Below are 21,028 nucleotides of genomic sequence, written 5' to 3' on the forward strand. Positions count from 1 at the left end.
CATGGTCATCCTGTGGGGGCCATCTTGTAGTGTGTAGAGAGTGAAGGGAAGTATCATGTTACTCTACATTACATCATTGGTTCTAAATACACATGTCTTAGTGAAAGCAACTTATTGTACCAAAACCTAATTCATTGCAAGGTTTGTACTATTTGTGGATCAACAAACATTTTAGATTGGCTGAGTATTTCATGCATTACATGCATCGTGAACCACTGCCTCCAGTTATTGTAATCCTCGATTACTCTTCAAGCCCTGAATGGGCTAGCCAAGACTCTATGTAAACATTGGGGTAACCTTCCCTACTGGACGTGGCTAGCATATCTCTCCCTATTCTTATAATTTTCCTGTGCCCTCACATGTGTACAAGACCCTTGTGTGTCCCTACTCCTCATTGTGTGGCAGTACGTATTTTTAGGTAAAGACAAATATCTTTCTATCTGTTCGCGTAAGGTCTCCCATCCTGTCTCATCTTATGTGTGCCCATAGTTCTTCCTCATTGTTGAGTCCAGTAGGACTCTTTGACTGCATTTCTAGTATATACCTGGACTCTAGTTGTCGTAGCTTTCTTAGTCTATCACCCCCTCTCTCATCCTTAGGGATGCAGTCTACACAGAAATACCGCAAGAGTTTCGAATTGGACTTGTGGAATTCTTGAAAATGGCGTGCCGCTGGATATACCATGTCACGGTTTGATATGGCCCTCATGTGCTCGAGCACCCGCTTTTTAGCGGGATGGATAGTGCTCCCAATGTAATTGAGTCAGCATGGACATGTAAGGCAGTAGACTGCAAAGTCAGTATTGCAGTTCATTAGTTTATTGATTTTTCTTTTAGTTTTCCTGCCTGGAATTCTGAACTCTTTCCCTTTGTGGCCATTCCTGCATGCTTTGCAATTCATGCAAGGAAAGTATCCTGTGACTATCTCTTTTTTTTAGGATTTTTTGGAAAGTGGTTCCTCACTAGGTGGGTACTAAGTGTGGGCCCTTTTCTGTATGTCATCAGTGGTGTTTCTGGTAGATCCCTTCCTATGATGTTATCAAGTCTTAGGATTCTCCAGTTTTTACGGAAGATTTGGTAGATTTCAGAGGACTGAGCTGAATAGTCCGTAATCATTCTAAAGACATCTTTTTCTTTGCCTTTCTTATTTTTGGCTTCTCCCATCACCAGATTCGTCCTTTCTAAGCATTCGCCTTTCAATTCAGCTGCCCTTACAGTACCTTCCCTGTACCCTCTCTTTCGTAATCGTTGGAAAGATTCCTCTTTAGCTTTTTGGAATACCCTTTCTGCTGTGCAATTCCTTTTTATTCGCACCAGTTCACCAAAGGGAATTCCCTTGATAACATTGTCTGGATGAAAGCTGGACGCATGTAGCGTACTATTTCCAGCTGTGGGTTTACGAAAGAGGGCTGTGTTTATTTTGCCTTCCTCTATATATACTCTTAGGTCCAAGTATGCAACTTGCTTCTTGACTCATGCAGTCGGTAAATTTCAAATTATAATCATTGTTATTGAGGGCCGCCACATAGGACTTCGCATCTTTGGTGGATCCTTTCCAAATTATGAAGAGATCATCTATGTAGCGAGGCCACAAGACAATGTTGTCAAGCCACTTTTCGTGTTCCCCTGCCCATGCCACGCGCTTCTCCCACCAGCCTACGAAAAGATTCGCATAGCTGGGGGAGAAGCACGAACCCATTGAGGTCCCCTGCTCTTGTCGGTATAGTTCTCCTGCAAACAGAAAAATATTGTTTTGCAGACAGAACTCAATTAATTCCATCAGCATACAGTTATGCTCATAAAATTTTGCTTCACGTTTCTTCAAAAAGAACTCAATCGCCCGAAGGCCTTTTTCATGTTGAATACTCGTGTACAAACTCGTGACGTCTAACGTCACCAGGAGCATGTCTGGTTCCCACTGTATGTTGGCAATGAGTCTCAAAAAGTCTTTCGTATCTTTTACATATGAGCTCAAGTCACGGACCCATGGGTTAAGGAAACAGTCAATGTAGATCGAAGCTTTTTCCAATAAGCTGTTCAATGAGGAGACTATAGGTCTTCCTGGTGGATTCTTCGTGCTTTTATGCACTTTAGGTAAATGGTAGAACGTTGGTATCTCTGGTACCTCGCAACGGATATATTTATAATCTAAGTCTTTAAGGATGCCTTTATCATGCCATTTGTCTATTGTCTCATGAAAGTCCGTGACACTTTTCTCATAGATTGTTCTTGTGACCATTTTATAGCATTCTTGGTTTGAAAGTTGCCTCCATGCCTCCTTCTGATATTGTTTTCCATCCATAAGGACAATATTACCCCCTTTGTCCGAGGGCTTAATGATCAGATTCTCATCATTTTTGAGATCCATGATGGCCTTCCATTCTTCTTTGCTGATGTTCTCCTTCCTAAGATCTGGACCCTTAGCTTGTAATTTTTTGAGGTCCTCGATGACTAGGTCATGAAAAGTGTCTATGGAGTCATGTGCGGTTTGTGGGATGGTTCTCGATTTTAGCTTGATATTGCTTGAGGCCCCTGCTTCGTGCAGAGTTTTCGTAATGTCGGCTTGGGACAAGAGGGTACTCTCATACTCCAGATCTCTGAGTAATAATGTTTCCAGGTCGGCACTTGTAATGCCCCCTCCTGCTTGGGATTGAGTCTCCACAAGTGCACTTTGAGGAGACTTGGGATGCAATACGTGCAACTTCTTTAATTTCAATTTTCTAATAAATTTGTAAGCGTCAATGCGTACATTAGCATAATCAAATTGGGGCGTCGGGCAAAATGAGAGTCCCAGTTCTAGTACTCTTTTCTCAATTTCTGATAGTGATCGGTCTGTAAGATTCACAATCGTTTGTTTACGCTCATTCACTTGTTCCTGGCCCCTCGCTTGCTTCTTGTCATGTAGCCCACTGCCTGTGTCTTTGGTTTTCCTCCCCTTCCTACCCCTTCTTGTTCTCCGTCTCCTTTTGCTTTTACTGGTGGGTGGGTTCTTGCAGCTGGTCTTTGCTGCGCTTGTCTCAGTAGTTGGTATTCTTCAAAAAAAATTGGGTGTCACTTCTTTTTCTTGGCGTGGTGCCTGTTCCGCATCGGAGACCTCGGATTCTGAGGTTTCTCTAGATGAGGCCTCGTGTGTCTTTTGCTGCAATAATAGCTTCCTAGGGCCTTCGAATTTCTTTGCGAAGGTGAGAATTTTTCCTGATTCGTAGTCCTCTTCGTCACGAATAAATTTCATTTGCTTACGGCGTTTAATTACCCCTTCATAATCTGTGAGACGCCTCTTCATTTGCTCGTATAGTCCTTCCTTCGTCTTCTCGTCTTTCTCTAGTGCGATTTCAGCTTCTAACTTCTTGATCTCCTCTAGAAGCTCTTGTCTATCGATCCAAGCATACTTGATCAGCAATTTAACCATCCCACTCGCGCTCACATGGGTGTATTCCGCCCATTCTTGCAAAAGCTGGGGGTTTGGATTTTCATAGGCGGGGGTTGTGTATATTCGAAGCCCCCTGGGCACACGTTTGGCATCAACGTATCTCTGCAGAGAGGTAGCCTCCCACCATTTGCGCGTTTCTTTCTCATATGTTTTTTCTAGTTTTGCAAACAGCAATTTTAAATTGTTGGTTTCTTTTAATCCACTCGCACCAGCTTGTGATTCCCTAACATTCTTCTTCTGCCCTTTCGCAAACAGGTTATCTGCTGCCTCCTCCTTTTCACGATCTGTGAACATGCTCCGTAGTCCAAGGAATCCTCCTTTTTCAGAATGCAGAAATAGTATTAACTCTCGCTTCTTCCCCCAAACGTGCCTGTCACTGTGGTGTATAATGCAGCATATCAAATACATAAGATGGCTCCGCTTACCGGATTGGGTTTCCGACGAAAAAATATATTATATTTATATATATATATACACATATACACATATATATATATATATATATATATATATATATATATATATATATATCTCTCAAACAAAGGCCCGAAAGCTTGAAGTATGCATAAACAGCTGACGTGAGCCTTGCGGTTCTATTAAACACACGAAGACCAGCAATGACATTTCCAGGCTTCTTTATTACTGCCAACGCGTTTCGAAGCTCCAGCTTCTTCTTCTTGGGCAGCTGGTGAAATGCGGCATAGATTTTCCAAGCCTGCATGCCTCCTTTATGTAGATTAGCCCCCAGTGGGCCACGCTTTATGCGCTAATTTTCGAGATGCATGCTGGGATTTACAGTCCCTCATGGAAGTTCGTTTTACCCTTAGTAGGTCCCATACCACATTTCTTTTTTAAACAGCTTTCTTGTACATTAAAATACCTTTAGTAGGCCCCTTTCATGTCAGCCAGGTCCATATTTTCGTCATCAGCTGTGCTGTCTGCTGTGTTGGTAGGAATCCATTTCCGCACAGCTTTTCATATTTCCTTTCGAAATGGTGCACACTTCCACGGCAGGGCAGCCGTGTATATTCATATATATACATACACTGAAGATTAGAATGTGCATCCTTTAGGCGGTAATCTGACTTAAAATGGTACATGTTGCTGCTATGGTGAAGGCAGCTGTAAACTTGTTAAAATATCTTTTCGTTCGAAAAGAGGGCTATTCTTGATCATCAACAAAACATTAAGCAAATTCTGTGGGAAGAAAGCAATAAGCAGGGCCACTGGAATTATGGGATTGCATCAATGTTTGCATATTTATAGATTTGCAACATAGCTCATCATCTGCAGATTTTAAAAACAAATTTGTTTCTAGCTCAAACGGTTCAAAAGTTGCTAAAATCGTAGCGACACATCTTGCAACACAGTGAAAGGTCCTTAGCAAAGCTGGACTACTCACTTTTTGATTATTCATCGCTATATTTGAGTATGAAACTGGTCCTAATGAGGTGCATCCAATGCGCAGATGGTGTTACAAAATTTGACAAGCATTGGCAAAGCCAATAGGTCTCTGCAATTCTCATGGTATTGGCCTTGTCAATGTGAAGATCTTTTAGCCATGTTGCCTAGCAGCACACATCTGCTGTTCAGCATGGCTGAAAGTTACTGAAAGCCCAGATTACCGCTTTTTCCAGTGAGTTTCAATCATGAGGAACAGCAGAAGTGCTGCTAGGTGGTATAGCTTAAAGATATTCACATTGACAAGGCCAACAACTCGAGCATTGCCAAGATCTATTGGCTTTGCCAATACTTGTTCGGTGTTGACGGGGTCTTGCTGAACAAATGTGGAAGTGATAAGTGAGAAACAGTTGAGGAGTTTTGAACTAAAGCAAGGATGTGGCGTAACGGCCAGAGCTGCCAACAGGGAAACTGGGGAACCAGGTATGAATCTCAGACTCAGCTGAACAATTTGGGCAAATCACTTAAGCTTCCCCCTGCCTACGACAATAAATGTGTCAAGTAACTGATGAGCACTTAAATCGTTCCAATACCATCATATTGTATATATAGCGGACTCACGGGCTGGCAAAAGCTGGGGCATCACTGTATGCACGGACCAATCACTGCATTGGAGTTCGCGATGGGAGACCGTGACCATGCAATTTACTTTGTGTGGGACCCTTACTGACTTTGGGACTTCAGGTACCAGCATGCATAGCGAATACTGCCCACAGAGGAAAAAACTTATGCCTGTGATTGGATGCATTGGCACCAATGGAAACATCGGGAGCAGTATGAAAAGTCCCTGCCTACACCAACATGTTTTTTTAAAACATGAAGCTGGCAATGAATAAGGCACACGCCGAAACGCGTCTGCCAGGTGTTTTAATCTTTACCTGTCGGGATGGTGGCAAAATAAATCTCCCTGAGCTTTCCAAAACGCATGTGTCTGACCCATTTCTTGGCTAAGGAGTGGGAGTGGTGGAGGAATTATATATATATATATATATATTCAACAAGTTTGCTTAAATACACCAAGCAGCAAGCAGCTTTGAAATGCTCGAACTTACCTGCAGCACCCAGCAACCGAGCCTATGAGGAGGAGTAGAGGACTTCGAAACCGGTCAGGCGGAAAACATCTTTCAGGATTGTAAACACTGGTTTCCTCTAATAAATGTTCGTGATGAACAGCTGCTGTTGGAGTGCTTCCCATGCTTTTGGGCAAATTTGTTGAACATTTTATACGGCCGTCCAAGCCGTAGGGAATGCACCACCGAAGGTTTGAATACCAGGGACCACTGGGCTCACACTGAAGAAAGCCCGATGAGTGGAACAGCAGCACAACAAAACAAACCATGCTTTTATTCTCCTGGAGCCCACCAGAGAGATTAGAGAATACCAGGGACCACTGGGCTCACACTGAAGAAAGCCCGACGAGTGGAACAGCAGCGCAACAAAACAAACCATGTTTTTATTCTCCTGGAGCCCACCAGAGTGATTTGAATGGAACGAAATAGACTGGTCTAATGCGGGACCCACCAGAGGGGAAGAATTGAATTTCGAGCAAACTACAAAGCCCAGCTTGCAATGCAGAACAAAGCGCACCAGAGTGACTCAGGGATTAGCTTAAATACACCAATCAGCAACCAGCTTTGAAATGCTCGAACTTACCTGTAGCACCCAGCAACCCAGCCTATGATTAAGGAGTAGAGGACTCCGAAACCGGTCAGGCGGAAAACATCTTTCAGGATTGTAAACACTGGTTTCCTCTAATAAAGGTTTGTGATGAACAGCTGCTGTGGAGTGCTTCCCATGCTTTTGGGCAAAACTTGTTGAACATACACACATACACATACATACACATACATACATACAGCAGCAGCGTCGAGGGAGGTAGTTGGGCACAGGTCAAGCAGGAGGAGCTGGGCATGCATCAAGGGGAGAGAGCGGGAGCTAGCATTCCAATACCATTGGCTTGTGTTTGCGCTATGGCAAGACGTAGGACGGGGAGAGTGCGCCAATACCATCGGATCGCACACGCAAAAGAAAAAACACATGCTGTTTGAGCTTTAACATCTTTTTAAGAAATTCATATGTTTATGTACCCAAGAAGGCATTTTAGTGGTATGTGTACAAGGAAGACGGCCTGAAAACACAAGTACTCCTCTGGAGTGCTTGACAGGTACATGTACAAGGAAGATGGTCTGAAAACACAAGTACTCCTCTGGAGTGCTTGAAAGAAAAGATAAAATAGCTCAGCAAACTGGGAGCAGTGTAAGGAGACATGTACTTGGTCCATGCGCTATGGGGGGGCCGAACACAAGAAGAGGGCATGATACCCGAATGCCATGACAAATGACATAAAAGAAGATGAGAGCGACACTAAAGTTTACCAGTGGTAGGAGATAGGTGGCCTATAAGCCCACAGGTAGTATACAACATGTCTCTTCAAGACAGAGCATGCGCTGTCTATCCAAAAACTAAAATTTACGAAATAATTAAGCAATACTATTACAAAATGAAAAGCATTATGGCATATAATTTGTGTTTTCTGGTAGCATAATTACTCAACCCTGCGGCATAATTTGGCCCGCTCCCGACTCATAATTCCATTGGACCTAGCAATAAGAAATGGGTCTTGTCCATAGAGTGCTATTATGATCTTAGTGATAAAGAATTGAAGTTAGCTAGTAGTTGGGACAAATACCAAAACCAGCCACAAATTTTTTTTTTTTTTTTTTTTTTTTTAATATCTGCTTCGAATTAGACACACCTACTTATTTTTACAGTTGGTACTACAGATGCCTCTCGTACAAAAGCAACTGAGCTTAAAATATTACATATTCATCCCAAAACATGTGACCTATAATGCGCACAGCTACCCCATGCGGGTAGCTGTGCGCATTATAAGTTTAATTACAATACAATACAATGTATTAGTAAAAACCTGCGCTAATGAAAGTTTTAATTAAGCCCCATTAGAGTTTGAAAACTGCATTTTCTTTCTTAAAAAATAAACTTACTTACAGGCTTTGGCTTTACGTAGAAACATGTCTGCAAAGAGTTCTGCCAGAGAATGCATGTATGATGGTAAATGCAACAAAATTGATCTCCAATGTTTTGGCCTCTGGAATCGCTAAAAGGAATATAGCTCGGGCATGGGGAGAGAGAGTGGACTGCCACAAATTACGGTTTGGGAATCTGATTTAGACTGGTGGTAAAAGGTTGATTATGAGGTGTATCAGAGCTGGGGCTGCCCCAAAAAAATGGGAGGTGTAGGAGAATTGGCTCAGATACAGGGATTAGCAGGTGCAGTTAGGAACCAACCGGTTTACCAGTACTTTGGGTATGGACCTGGAGATACTACAGAACCAAAGTCCTTGTGTATGGATTACTGCTGTTTGCACACTTCTTATTTCAATGTATCCTAACTGTCAGGCTGCCTGTACTATAACATGTACTTTTACGATGTCTATTCTGCATTAGATAATACATTTATGCTCAATGTACACTGAGCAACTGCTCAATAAAAAGACTATAAAAAAGTAATCTCCAGTCCTCTTAATTTCTAGAAAACATTTGTATACTAGGTCCATCAAATTGTCATTTTAAGTACGCATTTCCTTGGTTCCTCTTGATAGGGCTAGAGCTGCTTCATCATTAAATGTCTTCACATCATTTTAATAAACAAAATCGTAAATGCAGGAGTAGGAATCTAAAACACAGCGACAACAATTTTACAAGTTAGAAGTATATTTTACTAAATAACATTTCTACTCTTCTGCAAGAGTTGCCATAACCTGAGCCTGCCCTCCTGGGTCACGTCACAGGTCATAAAACACCTTGATGACATGAAAAACTTCAATTTTCTTTTTGGGATTCACAAGACACTGGAGAAATCTTGTTTGCAAGGGGGTGAGTTGGGCATTCAAGCAGGGAAACAAGCACCTGAAGGGTGTTGAATGCGACATGTCCTGGAAGGGGAAGCATGGATACCTGGAGTGAGAGTCAGGCCCACCTGCAAGGAGAATGTCAGATAGAGAGCTGCCTAGCACGACTGAGGGATGTGAGTGAGATCTGCGGAGTGAGGCCATGCTTTCAGAGAGGCAGATTCATTCAAAGGTTCTGGATCAGAGATGCCTTCAGGGGGAGAGTTGAACCTGGCTGGTTTTAGTGCAGCACATCTCCAGGAAGTGAGTGAGGCACACCAGCTAGGATAGAATCAGCCACTCCCACGGGGAGTGTATCAGGGACTCTTACAGTCAGAGAGAGAGAAAGCGATTAGCAAAGAGTAAAGAGTACAGCACCCTGGCAAGAGTCATGCACACACTTTATGCATCTATATACCTTCGATGCACCTATGGATCTATATATGTATTACTTTTCTCTAATTCAGCATATCCAATGCACTACTCTATTTCTCCCACTCTCAATATATTTATTTAATATAAAGTTATATATAGCGTTAGCTAGACCCGTGGGTATCAGAGCGCTTTACATACACAAAGGAAAAAAAATTGCATTGCGTCGCAGGACATGAGGATGCATAAAGATATAAGCAAAGACATAATACTTCTGTATCCAATGAGGGAAGAAAGACACAGGTGGTTTACACAGTCAGATAATCACCATCCTTGAAGGTCAGACTGAGGGGGGAGTTCAATATGTTATCCTCTACCTCAGGGGTACTCATAGTACGGCCCGCGGGCCGGTGGCGGCCCGCCTGGCCTTAATTGGCGGCCCGCGGACCCTGTGCATGGATAAACTTGAACATTAAACAGAGAAGATGGCCGCAGGCGCATACGTTGTGAATACGTATTGAATACGTATTCACAATGTTTGCTCGTGCGGCCATCCTCTTTACTTTTGATTGCCTTTCATTGGACTGCGCCCCTGTGACGTCAGCCCCGGCACCCGGCGCGAAGCACAGGCCCTTTAAAGTCAGCTGTAACTAGCGCTGTTACAGCTGACTTTTAAAGGAGCTTCCTGTGTCCGTGGTGACGTCGACGGCCCTCTCTGCAGCAGCCCCCTTGCTGCCGTAAAGTCTTTTGCTTTGATTGGTGAGTGAACCATAGTCATATTGTGTGAGGGGTGGGCTCGGTGAGGGGCACCTCAAGGTGTGAGGCCCGTGCATGAAGGAGTGTGTTGTCGAGGGTGGGGGCGGGGGGCACCCCTCAGCTTTATTTAGTTACTTAGTTATTTCTTTATGCATTGTTTTCTCGCGCGGACTTTACCCGAAGGTGTCAGAGGCCTCACAATATGAACAGAGCTGATACATGAGCACACTTACGTGTGAACAAATTATAAAAGCAAACGTTACATTACATGAGGCAAAAGTGACAATAGCGAGCAAACAAAATACAAGAGGTAGGAAACGGTGCAATACAGGAGGAAAAAGTGACATGTGTGAAGGTTACAAAAGCGTACAAAGTACACGTCACGGTATAATACTGCAATAAATGGAGGACTTTCAAACACAAGGCAATGACAATGAGGCATTACATGAGACAATGGTGGCACTTGTGCAAGTATGGAAAGCAAACAAAATGTGAGAGGTAGCAAACAGTGTGTTACAAGAGAAAAGTGGTGTGTGCATGTTGGAGGGGCCCTGGGAGGAGACGTGCGTTTTGGAAGCTTCCTTTGTCCTGGGGCCTGCAGGTTACCTACTGGGGGTGGGCGTGGGCTACACCTGAGCTCGGGGGACTGAAAGCAAAACGTGCTTAATTTGTGCCGGCACAGCAATGAAGTACGCTGAACAGGGGTCCGAGAAGCAAATAGAAAGTGAGTGGGAGACAAGGGGGGGAGAGAAAGAGATATGGGGAGAGGCGATGGAAAGGGAGGGGAGGTGACTGGGGAGGGATGGAAAGAGAGGCGAGGGAACGGAATGGAAGTGAAGATGGGGCAGTGAAATGAAGAAGGGGCAGTGAAATGAAGATGGGGCAGGGACGTGGAGATGAGGCAGGGACGTGAAGATGAGGCAGGGAAATGAAGATGGGGCAGTGAAATGAAGAAGGGGCAGTGAAATGAAGATGGGGCAGGGACGTGGAGATGAGGCAGGGACGTGAAGATGAGGCAGGGAAATGAAGATGAGGCAGGGAAATGAAGAAGGGGAAGGGAACCTTAAACTGCAATCCACCTTGGGTGCCCCGATACCTCCAACTCCCGCAGAACCACCTGAACACATTTCCATGAAGGTGGATTCACCAAAGTGGCAGGGTAGAATGGGTGACATAACTGACAATGACCTCACTTAAATGACATGGATTGAAAAGGGGTGAACACCTGTTTTGCAGTATGTATTGATTTGTTCTTGGGGAAGGACTGGCTTTTGCAGCAGGGACTTAGGTTGAAGGTGTTTGACAATTGCAAGGTTCTGTACTGAAAAACACTGTCATTAAGACCGCCTTACGTCCTTTCCGCATTCCCACAGCCCACGATGTCCCAGACATACTGCCATGATGTGCTCCTCTGCCACCTGCCCTACCCAAAATTATTTTAATTAAAATGCCCTGTGTAAAAGAACAATATGTTTCCTTTTTTTAAAGATTTGCATTTCAGATAATACTAGCCAAAAACTGAAAACTTGTTTCAGGGTTTCTGATGGGAAGTTTTTCTTTTGTCAAATTGTGTTTAATTAAAAAAATAGAGATGCAGTAGCATTTGCTTCATTCTAGGGGAGGAATCATACGGAGTGGATCACAATAAGGAACTGTGAAAGGGGATTGTTTTATTGTCAAGTTAAGTGCTAAACCAGATCAAAACAGGAACTCACATATGAGAAATGGGAGTGGAGTCACAGACATTACTTGCAGTAATATTAGTGAGCTACTGCTGTGCTACAATATTGAAAACAGTTACTAGCCATGATTATAAAATGTAAACACATTGAGAATTTAGGCGAGTGCACCTGTGCACTTTCAGTGACTGGGCCAAAGACGGCATCAGGCTCTCAATTCATTGCAATCTTGCCAAGGCTAGACCTTTTGGATTTGCTAATGCTTGCTTCCTTGTTTGTACTTTCAGCTAGCTGGAGATATTTAAGAAGCTGCATTGTTGAATTATATAACGTAATAAGCTGTAACTGGGCAATGAAATGCCAAACAATTACTAACAATTGCCATTCAATCCCACTTAAGATTGCTCTGTCTGCTAATAAAAAAATACTATAAATATGTGTTGCATGTAGTTAAATCTGCTTTGGAAATACAGCACTGTCTAGTAATGTTTTGAAACGGCAGTGGTCTTTTTTTACCCCCTCTAGCCCCGCCCCCAAATGACCCTGCCCCCAAATGACCCCGCCCCCACCGATGCGGCCCTCGGCCACAAACCACACTGTAATTTCGGCCCCCGAGAGAAAGTTTGTGAGTACCCATGCTCTACCTCAACTCGAACTCACCTCACACCTCTTTCTACTACTGTTTCCAATGCACTACCATATTTTTCACCCTATACCTTTATCAATATATCCTCTACCACCACTCTCTCATTCATTACAAACCCCAGGGCCGGCGCTAGGCATGGGCAGCATGGGCGGCTGCCCAGGGCCCCGAGCTCAGCCCATCAACAGGGGGCCTCGCAAAAGTGTTTCCACACCAGCCTCGCACCTGTGGTGAGCACTGCGTGGCCCAGGGAAGGACTGCCTCTCCTCTGGGCTTCGCAAGCATGTGTAAGAATGGGAGAAGAGGCCCCCCTCCCCTGTGCCTCGCAGCACTGGTTAATGGCTGTTAACCCCCAGGGAGGGGGGCCCTTTTCCCCAGGGCTGTGCAGCCCACATGTAGTGCGAGGCCCATCTGCATTTGCAGCTTTGACCATTAATTGGGGACAGGGTCGGGTTGCGAAGGCAAGCAGTGCTGAAAGGTGTTAAAGGGCCTCAGCTTCATTCCTGCCTCCCAGGCCATCACACTTCTGGCTATGGTGTGCGGGGGGGGGGGGGGGGGCGAAGGTGTTAAGTGTGGCAATCTGCCTTAAGTGTGGCAATCTGCCTTAATTGTGGCCAGGTGTTGCTCTAAGTGTTGTGTAATTCTCCCCTCAGCCCCCCCATTGGTGCCGCAATGAAGCGTCTTGCCCCAGACCGCTCCCCTGCCAGCCAATGGTGGGTGGGGGAAGGTGGGAATATGCAGGGGCGTCACACATTTTAAGCACAGGTAGTTATGCCCTCATCTAGCAATGGAAATGTACTTGATGGTTCAGTTTTCACACATGGCAAACAGATGTGTATGCATTGTACGTGTAACAACCTCTTCCTTGTACATTGATAACTTTTTGTTAGACAAAGCACTATTCCCAGTGTAGCATCAACCTTGAGAGTTACCTCCAAACACCAGAACAAGAACATCATATCTCACCTCCTAGTGTTCTATTGCCTTCCGGAGCGGAACTCTGCAAAATACCATTAAATCTTAGTCGCTGAAACTCATACATACCATTAGTGCATCCGGGGTGCGAATATCTCAGTCACATGGTAACAATGTCACGTTGTGAGACCTATATACAAACTACAGAAAGATACAATTTTCCATACAGTTTCTGAAGCTTTTGATACAAACAGCTGCTTGAATTTGTGTTGGAAGGTATATTTTACAGCAACATCATAATTATCCCCCTCTGTACTTAAACACTGCATTTGCTTTACCTTTGACCCGTTCAAGACTTCAAATTGTTAAAATGATGACACTGAGTCTTGCACCTGAGAAAGAAAACGCTGGAGCCTGCAAAATGACCTTTCCTCCTTAGCATACCTTGAAGGAGGTTTAAACAATCTAAGGGGTTAAATCAACACATATTATCCGAGTACGAAGCCTCTAGCTCAGTGTATGTCTTTTCAAGAGTACTTGGTTCATGATGACAATTACAACATATTTTCCTCAGCATCTTACAAGGAATCCAATTCAGAATAAGGAAAAATATATTATAAAACATTAACAAAACTGATTTTGAGGGTGCTAAATAAAAAACAAACTGTTTGATGAGGGTTACAAAGAAAGCAAACTTTTTTATTGGAAACCCTTAACAATCAGTTTCTTTACTGAAAAAAAATTAGTTACGGGATAAGATAATATCCTGTCGAAAAAAAACACAGATCTCTGAAATGATATAATAGCACAGCCTCCCCCTTCACAGGGAGAAATTGCTCTAAGAGGATAGGAATTACAACGAACTGGAGCCGTGGACTTCACACGTTGATGTGATGACTCCATTTCTTGCATAGTTGGCAATGCAGCGCGCGTAAGGTACATTGTTTTATTTATTTAAGTACTTACCTAACTCCTGTCCGTCATATGTCGGACTCCACTACCCCCCACCCTGCCTCTTCCCCGCCCCACCCATGGTCTTGTGGGGTTATGTGTCCAATGCACCCAAATTATGGCTGTATTTTACTGCTCAGTCAGTGACCAGAGGGTAGTGGGGAGTCATAATTTGCCTTGCTTGCACGATGGCTGGCCTGCTCTCCTACACCTTGCAGCCATGATCCTGTTCTGCGATGTCCAAATGTCGTTCTCTACCTTGGGCCTTATGTTTTTTACTATATGCGTTGTGTTTTACACAACATAATTCTGGCGAGTAAAGAGCCTACACACAAAAAAGATTGTCCTACGTCTCTTAGCATGTGCGTGTGGGATACTAGTGAGAGAGAGGATTAATGTTAAAACAAATTACGAGGTATTAATGTCATCCTAAGGTAGCACAATAATGGCACATAAAGATAAGGGAGCCTTTTGAAATGTGCAATTATATCCATGGTGAGTGAGGTTTTCTCTTGTGTCATTTTATATTTTGAATGATACCCCCCTCATTGCCTCACAGGATTGCCCCCCTTTATGAGGCAGAACTGGAAATTGTATCATGCACTCATCTGGAAACAATCAGTTAACGAGGAGTAAATAATATACATCTTTGTGAGACCTGCACCTAGCTTTTCCATCCAATGTGACACATTTAATCCATTTAATAAGGTTTGAAAATATATGGACTTATTTAATTTGTATATTTATTTTTTTGTCAGTGTTACTGCTATCCATGTTAGGTTTCTTCAGAGATGCCAAATAAGATCAATAGTCCTGCGGTATAACTTTCTGTTATGCCACTTCGTGTGATGTTACTAAGGGTGGCTCCTCCACTAGGGCGGATGAGCGTCACCCCACTGCTTTCTCGCAGAGCGAGAAGCAGAAATATAAAATGCAAAAACGACCATTTTATGTTTCTGCTACTCACACTGCGAGAAAGCAGAAGTGTTTGGTAGGCGTGTCTGCTTTATGGCAGGGGAGGAGTGCCTTGCCCCCTGCTAAGGGCCCTGACTGTTTGGTCGGCCCTCCGGGACCGACCTAACCAGTCATGCACACTCTGGCCTTCGTCCATGTAGGCACCAATGCACCCTACATGGAGAAAACGGCCTCCCCATAGGCGCCTGGCGGTCGGCGTCCCAACCAATCACAATGCTGCCTTTGGGGAGGAAGGCTGCCTGCTTCCTTTTCCTGCTAGAGGCAGGAAAGAAAGAGAGCAGGTCAGGAGCAGAGATGACGCGAGACCTGGGAAGGTAAGTTTATTTTAATTTTTAAATAACCCCTGCGAGACCTCCCACCCGTGAATCGTGCTAGCCGCGACTGGATTTTACATGCAAATTAGAGGGGCCTCACATCTTCCCTTTCGCCCGGGGCCCCAGAAGTTCTAGGACCGGCCCTGACAAACCCTATACCACTACTATGGTCCCCAAAATAGCCCTTTGTAGACTCTTCCCTACTCTTCCTCTCCTTGCATCATCTAATACCTCTTTTACTATTCCAATCCCACAAAACAAGTGTTTCAAACCCTTCCCCTGGACTCTTCCCCCTCCACCTCCCTTGTACTCATCCCAAGCTTCCTCGTACTTCTATGAGCTCCAAAACATCCCTCCACTATCCTTTTCAGTCCAAATAACAGACTAATATATCCAACATTCAAAATTAATTTCATATTTCACTATACTAATTCACCACTAATCCTTTATGGGTTCTGGAGTAGCGTGCTACTGACCGAAAAAGCGCTTTGACCCCCTCATCAGGGGTAGTAAGCGCTATATAAATGCAATTACAATACAATACTTGTACTCGCATTCTGTAGAGAACATAAACCTTCGTGCAATCAAAGGTAAGGGTTAATTCAAAGTTCCTGAACGTTTCTTTTGCAACATGTTTTGTCCAAAAAAAAAGAACAAAAAAAATCTGTTCATCACGTAACTCATTCAACGATCACGAAGTCCACATCTTCCTAAACATTATCTGTGACTTTGCATCACTCCAAGATGGCCGCCAGGCAACATTAACTACACCAGCTAAAAGGACAGCATTCTCTTGTTGACAGAGCGGTCCATCTAGTATTAGCAGGACGTGGACATTTAAAAAAGTAAAATAAAACGAACTATAAGATATGCAAGTAGTTAATTAGCATTCTTCTCCACTCCAAGCACGTAAACACGTGTTAACATTCAACTTTTTGAATGTAAATGTACGACCACCACTGTTCTGCGGCCGTAAGCAATATTTTGCATCAATTATTACGCTCATTAACACATCACGGTCACACCCCCTTGACTAATTCATGAAACTCCAAAACGGTCGTCAAATAAGCAGTCCATTCCAGCCTGGTCGCTTCCATTATTTCCCACAATAAGACGCAACCAGCCGCAGTCGGTTGACATAGATTAACCCTCTGTATCTTTGCCTGCAACTCAGGTCCTTTCTCAGTTTCAACACTTGAAAGCGCCGTACAAACACATCCACCTTTTCTATGCACCCCTTGTCTCCCCACGATACCTCTCACCGGTGCCACCACCCACGTCGCTTCTCGAAAACGTTGCAGGTCCTCGCTGCTGTCAGAGTCCGAGTCCACATGAGGGCCACGCGCAGGAGCTGCCATTTTAGCACTGGCTGCCTACCGTGCCCCGTAGATATAAAAAGAGGGCTTAAGAAGTAAGATTCCCCAACTAGGTGGTTTGGACCTCGGTATCAAGAACCGATCCAAGATGGCCGACCGTGCAGGAGTGTTTCTCTGATTTGCAAGGACAGCAACAGACGGCGATATTTTTATTGCTTTATTTTTTTTAAACAAAATGAGTTCTGGTGCTACGTACGTTTAATTATGATATTCCGAGCGTTTATTTATGCGTTTTTATATAGCGCGGACTTTATGCAAAGGCGTCAGAGCGCTTCACAATAGGAACAGAAAATATACAGGTGAACAACTTACAAAAGCAGACGTTAAGTTACATGAGGTAAAAGTGACAATTGTGAGCAAACTAAATACATGAGGTAGCAAACAGTGCATATTACAGGAGGAAAAAGTGACAAGTGTGCAGGTTACAAGAGAAAACAAAGTACATTAGAGGTAAAGTACTGCAATATATGCTAGACACTCAGGCACAAGAACAAACGTTACGAAGGCAATGGTGGCACTTGTGCAAGTATCAAAGGCAAACAACATGTGAGAGGTAGCAAACAGTGTGTTACAAGAGAAAAGTGGCGTGTGCATGTTACAAAAGAGTACTAAACACAGGTACAAGGATAATACTGCAATAAATGGCAAACACTCCAACAACAAGAACACACTGGGAAGGCACTTCCATAGTCATGGAGAATAGAGTTTTCAGTAATGGGAGGTCTTCCTTCAGATAATAGAGAGGGCGTGAATTACTTTTCGAGGTGTCTTTGGAGGAGGAGAACTTTGAGGTCCATTTTGAAGGCCTGGGAGGAGGTGGTGGTCCGGAGCTGAGGCGGAAGTGAGTTCCAAATTCTCACCGCGTTGCCTGAAAAGGATTGGGCCATCGATCTTTCCTTCTTGAAAGTGGGAGGTTCAAGCAGTAGATGTTCCGCATTACGTGATGGTCTAGAGCCTCCAGGGAGTTTCAGTTTATTCGCCAGGTAGCGAGGAGAGGAGAAGTGCAAGGCTTTGTGGGTGATACAGGCAGTCTTGTAGATAGCTCTAGCCGCGATGGGAAGCCAGCGGAGGGTGGATAACATCGGTGTGATGTGGTCGCTTCTTTTGGCCCCATAAATGAAACGAGCTGCTGAATGGAGAACAGATCTAAGGGGGGACAAGTGGGATTTGGGGAGGCCAGTAAGAAGAGAATTGCAGTAGTCCAGTCTGGAGAGGACCAGCGATTGCACCAGGGTTTTAAGGTCCTGCTCCTGGAAAAAGCGACAAATTCCCCAAAGAAGGATCAGTTTGTATTGAGCAGACTTTGCAGTGGAATTGTGATTAGATTGAGTTTTTTTGTCGAGTATGACACCAAGGAATTTTGCGCACTCGACAATGATGGGTTTATTGTTAAGTAGATTCATCTGATCCATCCATGATTGAACCGGGGGAGGAGAGAGTGAGGAGGAGAGGAGGAGGAATTCAGTTTTGGAGGGATTCAGAATCAGTTGATGAGTTGACATCCAGTTTTGAATGGAGTTAAGAGTAAAGCTTAGGATGGAGAGATCGTGAGTGGAGGCAACCATGAGGTAGATTTGCGTGTCGTCTGCATAGAGATGATAGTGGATCCCGGATTTACTTAGGAGATTTCTCAGTGGTTCTAAATAGAGATTGAACAATGTGGGTGCAAGTATAGAGCCTTGAGGAACACCTTGACCTACCGCCACAGGAGATGAAAGACTGTTCGCTATTTTAATCATTTGGGATCTATCTGAGAGGAAGGAAGCAAACCATTTAAGCACAGTGCCCTCCATGCCCATTCTCTGTTGAAGAGTGTTGAGGAGGGTGTTGTGATTGACAGTGTCAAAGGCTGCAGAAAGGTCAAGGAGAATTAGAAGACAGGACCCCCCCGAATCGAGTATCCTCAGCACGTCATCAACCACTTGCAGTAGGGCTGTTTCAGTGCTGCAGTTTTGGATGAAGCCGGACTGACAATTGTCAAGAAGATCATTGTCCTTGATATGACGCGAGAGTTGTTTCGCTACACATCTTTCTGTGATCTTCGCAAGAAAGGTTAGGTTAGTGATGGGGTAGAAGTTGTTGAGGTCATTCGCATCAGCAGTGGGGTTTTTAGGTCAAGGAATTTATTGCTCGAAACCTATTACTTGTGACCAAACTCTCTAGAACAAGGCGGATTTATTACAATGCATGTTAACTCTTGAAGTGTGACGCTTCTCCAGCACGCGCTTGGCCCGTTCCCTCCCACTCGCTCGCATCCCGCCCCCCCACCAGGCTCTTGAAGCGCGATGCTTCGACAGCGCTTCCCTCCCACTCGCTCACTCCCCGCCGACTTGTTTTTTTTATAGCAGAGACTTCGCCTCACTCCTCCTTTGCCATATCTCCGCTCACCAATCACTGTGTATTAGAATTTAATGTATTATTTTCATCTCTTGCTCCAGCGCGTCTTTTGTTTTCCAAACCTTTTCCCATTATCGCACCCATCTCTCCTGCGCTCTGCACACTTCCTCATTTCTCTCCTTAACCCACATCTTTCCTGATTCTTTCCCAGCTCCTCTACTTGTTAGGCTCATTTGCTCATAGAATCCCTTTTCTCTCTTTTCCCACTCACAATCATATGTATTTTCTTCCTGTTTCTCCACATCTCTTCATTCGTCTGCGCCCTTGCCCCTAGCCTCTATCAGTATCTCTTTTTACCACGTTTCTCTGCATCACCTCGACCTGTACTCCCCTCTCGCGAGCATCTTTTCAGTTGCATGGACTCCTACTTCACACGACTTTCTTTCCATAGCCCTTTCGTCACTCACTGCTTCCTATCAGCCATCTTCTCATACCACTCCCTTTCCCTGTTCTTTCATGTGTAATTTTTGCCACATATTATGCTCTCCAAAGTCTACCACGTGTTTTCAGTTTTCCACCTACTTCTACACGCTATTGTGTTTATATCCTGACTCAGTTCAGACCCTACCGCCAGATACCCCCGCCTTTCTTCCTGCCTCTGCCACATCCCTACTGTAAATCTGGCTTCACATTCTCAATCTTCTTTTACATTTTATGTCCAGCTGTTGGTGAGCTGGAAGCAGGGTGATATTTTTTGAGCGGGCAGTGCTTTAAGACTGTCTTATCAGGGCTACAATCCAAGATGTTTGCTTGTTTCTGAAAGCTTGTGGTTGCGAACAGTCTTAATAGAACTCTGAAAGATTGTATAAATGGCCAGTGGTAATGGAGAGAAGGCGTAATTAATTATAACCCAGTCCAAACGGATGAGTGTTTAACAGTGTACACATAAAATGTAGAAGACCGTGCAGTCCAGCCTCTAACAAAGACAGCTTTATTCAACTGTGGGAGATGCAAGGCTATCCAATCTTTTCACAAAGCCGATGAATACATGCCCCACAACACATACAGGGGCACACCGCTGAGTTGTCAGTGTAAAATGTGTGATCTCAAAGTATTTTACATTGGTTGCTCCACTGTTTATTTTTGTGTCTTTTGACACCCCTTAGTACAACAGTTGAAGTGCAGACAGAAGGCTACCGAAAATACATATGGTGTATTTTATTTATAGCAAAGACACTAAGATTGCTCATTGATTTTGTTGAAGGAACCAGAGCAGTGCATTCATACCTAAATTGCGGATGGCCCAGGACTCAATTTACAATAAGAATTGATTCATAAGTTGTCGTACATCCTTCGATACAGGGCTCAAAAGCCAGATTCTGTATAGGTGTGGCGCTGCACGGGGACGCCCCTAGGGCAGCACAGAGACATTTCTCTCATCTATAACACACAGTTCCCTCACTTCTAATTCATGTTTTCCCACCTCTGCTTCATGCTGTGAATACTTGCTGGGCTTCTCTTCTGTGCACTCAGTCTTGTCCAGTTTCAATATGGCACCATTCTGTGCTTCAACTCCTCATTACGCCGAGTGCATGTGCCCGTGCACACGCTTGCCGTTTGCTCCCCGAGCCGCCTGCATTATCGCATCAAACCCGCCACAGCAATGCCGAGAGCTTCACACTTCAAAGGAATGCTCTCCCCCGCCCCCCTCTGCGCGGTGCCTCTTCTCTCACCCTTTCGCTATCTCCCCCGCCCTCCCACCTTCAGCCTCTTCCTCTGCAGTGCACTCTCTCCCACCTCCCTCCTCCTTACCCCAACATTTGTCTCTCACACCACAGGCTGCTGCTCCCCCGCCCACCCAGCAATGCCGAGAGCTATTACCTCCCACTTACTGGCTCCCCTGCTCCCC

General features: G+C 44.4%; 1 protein-coding gene across 1 annotated transcript in view; it reads right to left on the reverse strand.

Annotated features, from left to right (window-relative positions):
- C11H12orf43 (chromosome 11 C12orf43 homolog) overlaps positions 1-16,813 on the reverse strand; it is a 42,307-nt gene extending 25,494 nt beyond the window's left edge. Inside the window, exon 1 of the mRNA XM_078667704.1 lies at positions 16,662-16,813. Within this exon, the coding sequence (XP_078523830.1) occupies positions 16,662-16,764 (103 nt within the window). The 5' untranslated portion in view covers positions 16,765-16,813. The remainder of the gene's footprint in view (positions 1-16,661) is intronic.
- Between the last annotated feature and the right edge of the window lie 4,215 nt (positions 16,814-21,028).

This window comes from Lissotriton helveticus, chromosome 11 (assembly GCF_964261635.1).
Source record: "Lissotriton helveticus chromosome 11, aLisHel1.1, whole genome shotgun sequence".
NCBI classification, from domain to species: Eukaryota; Metazoa; Chordata; class Amphibia; order Caudata; family Salamandridae; genus Lissotriton; species Lissotriton helveticus.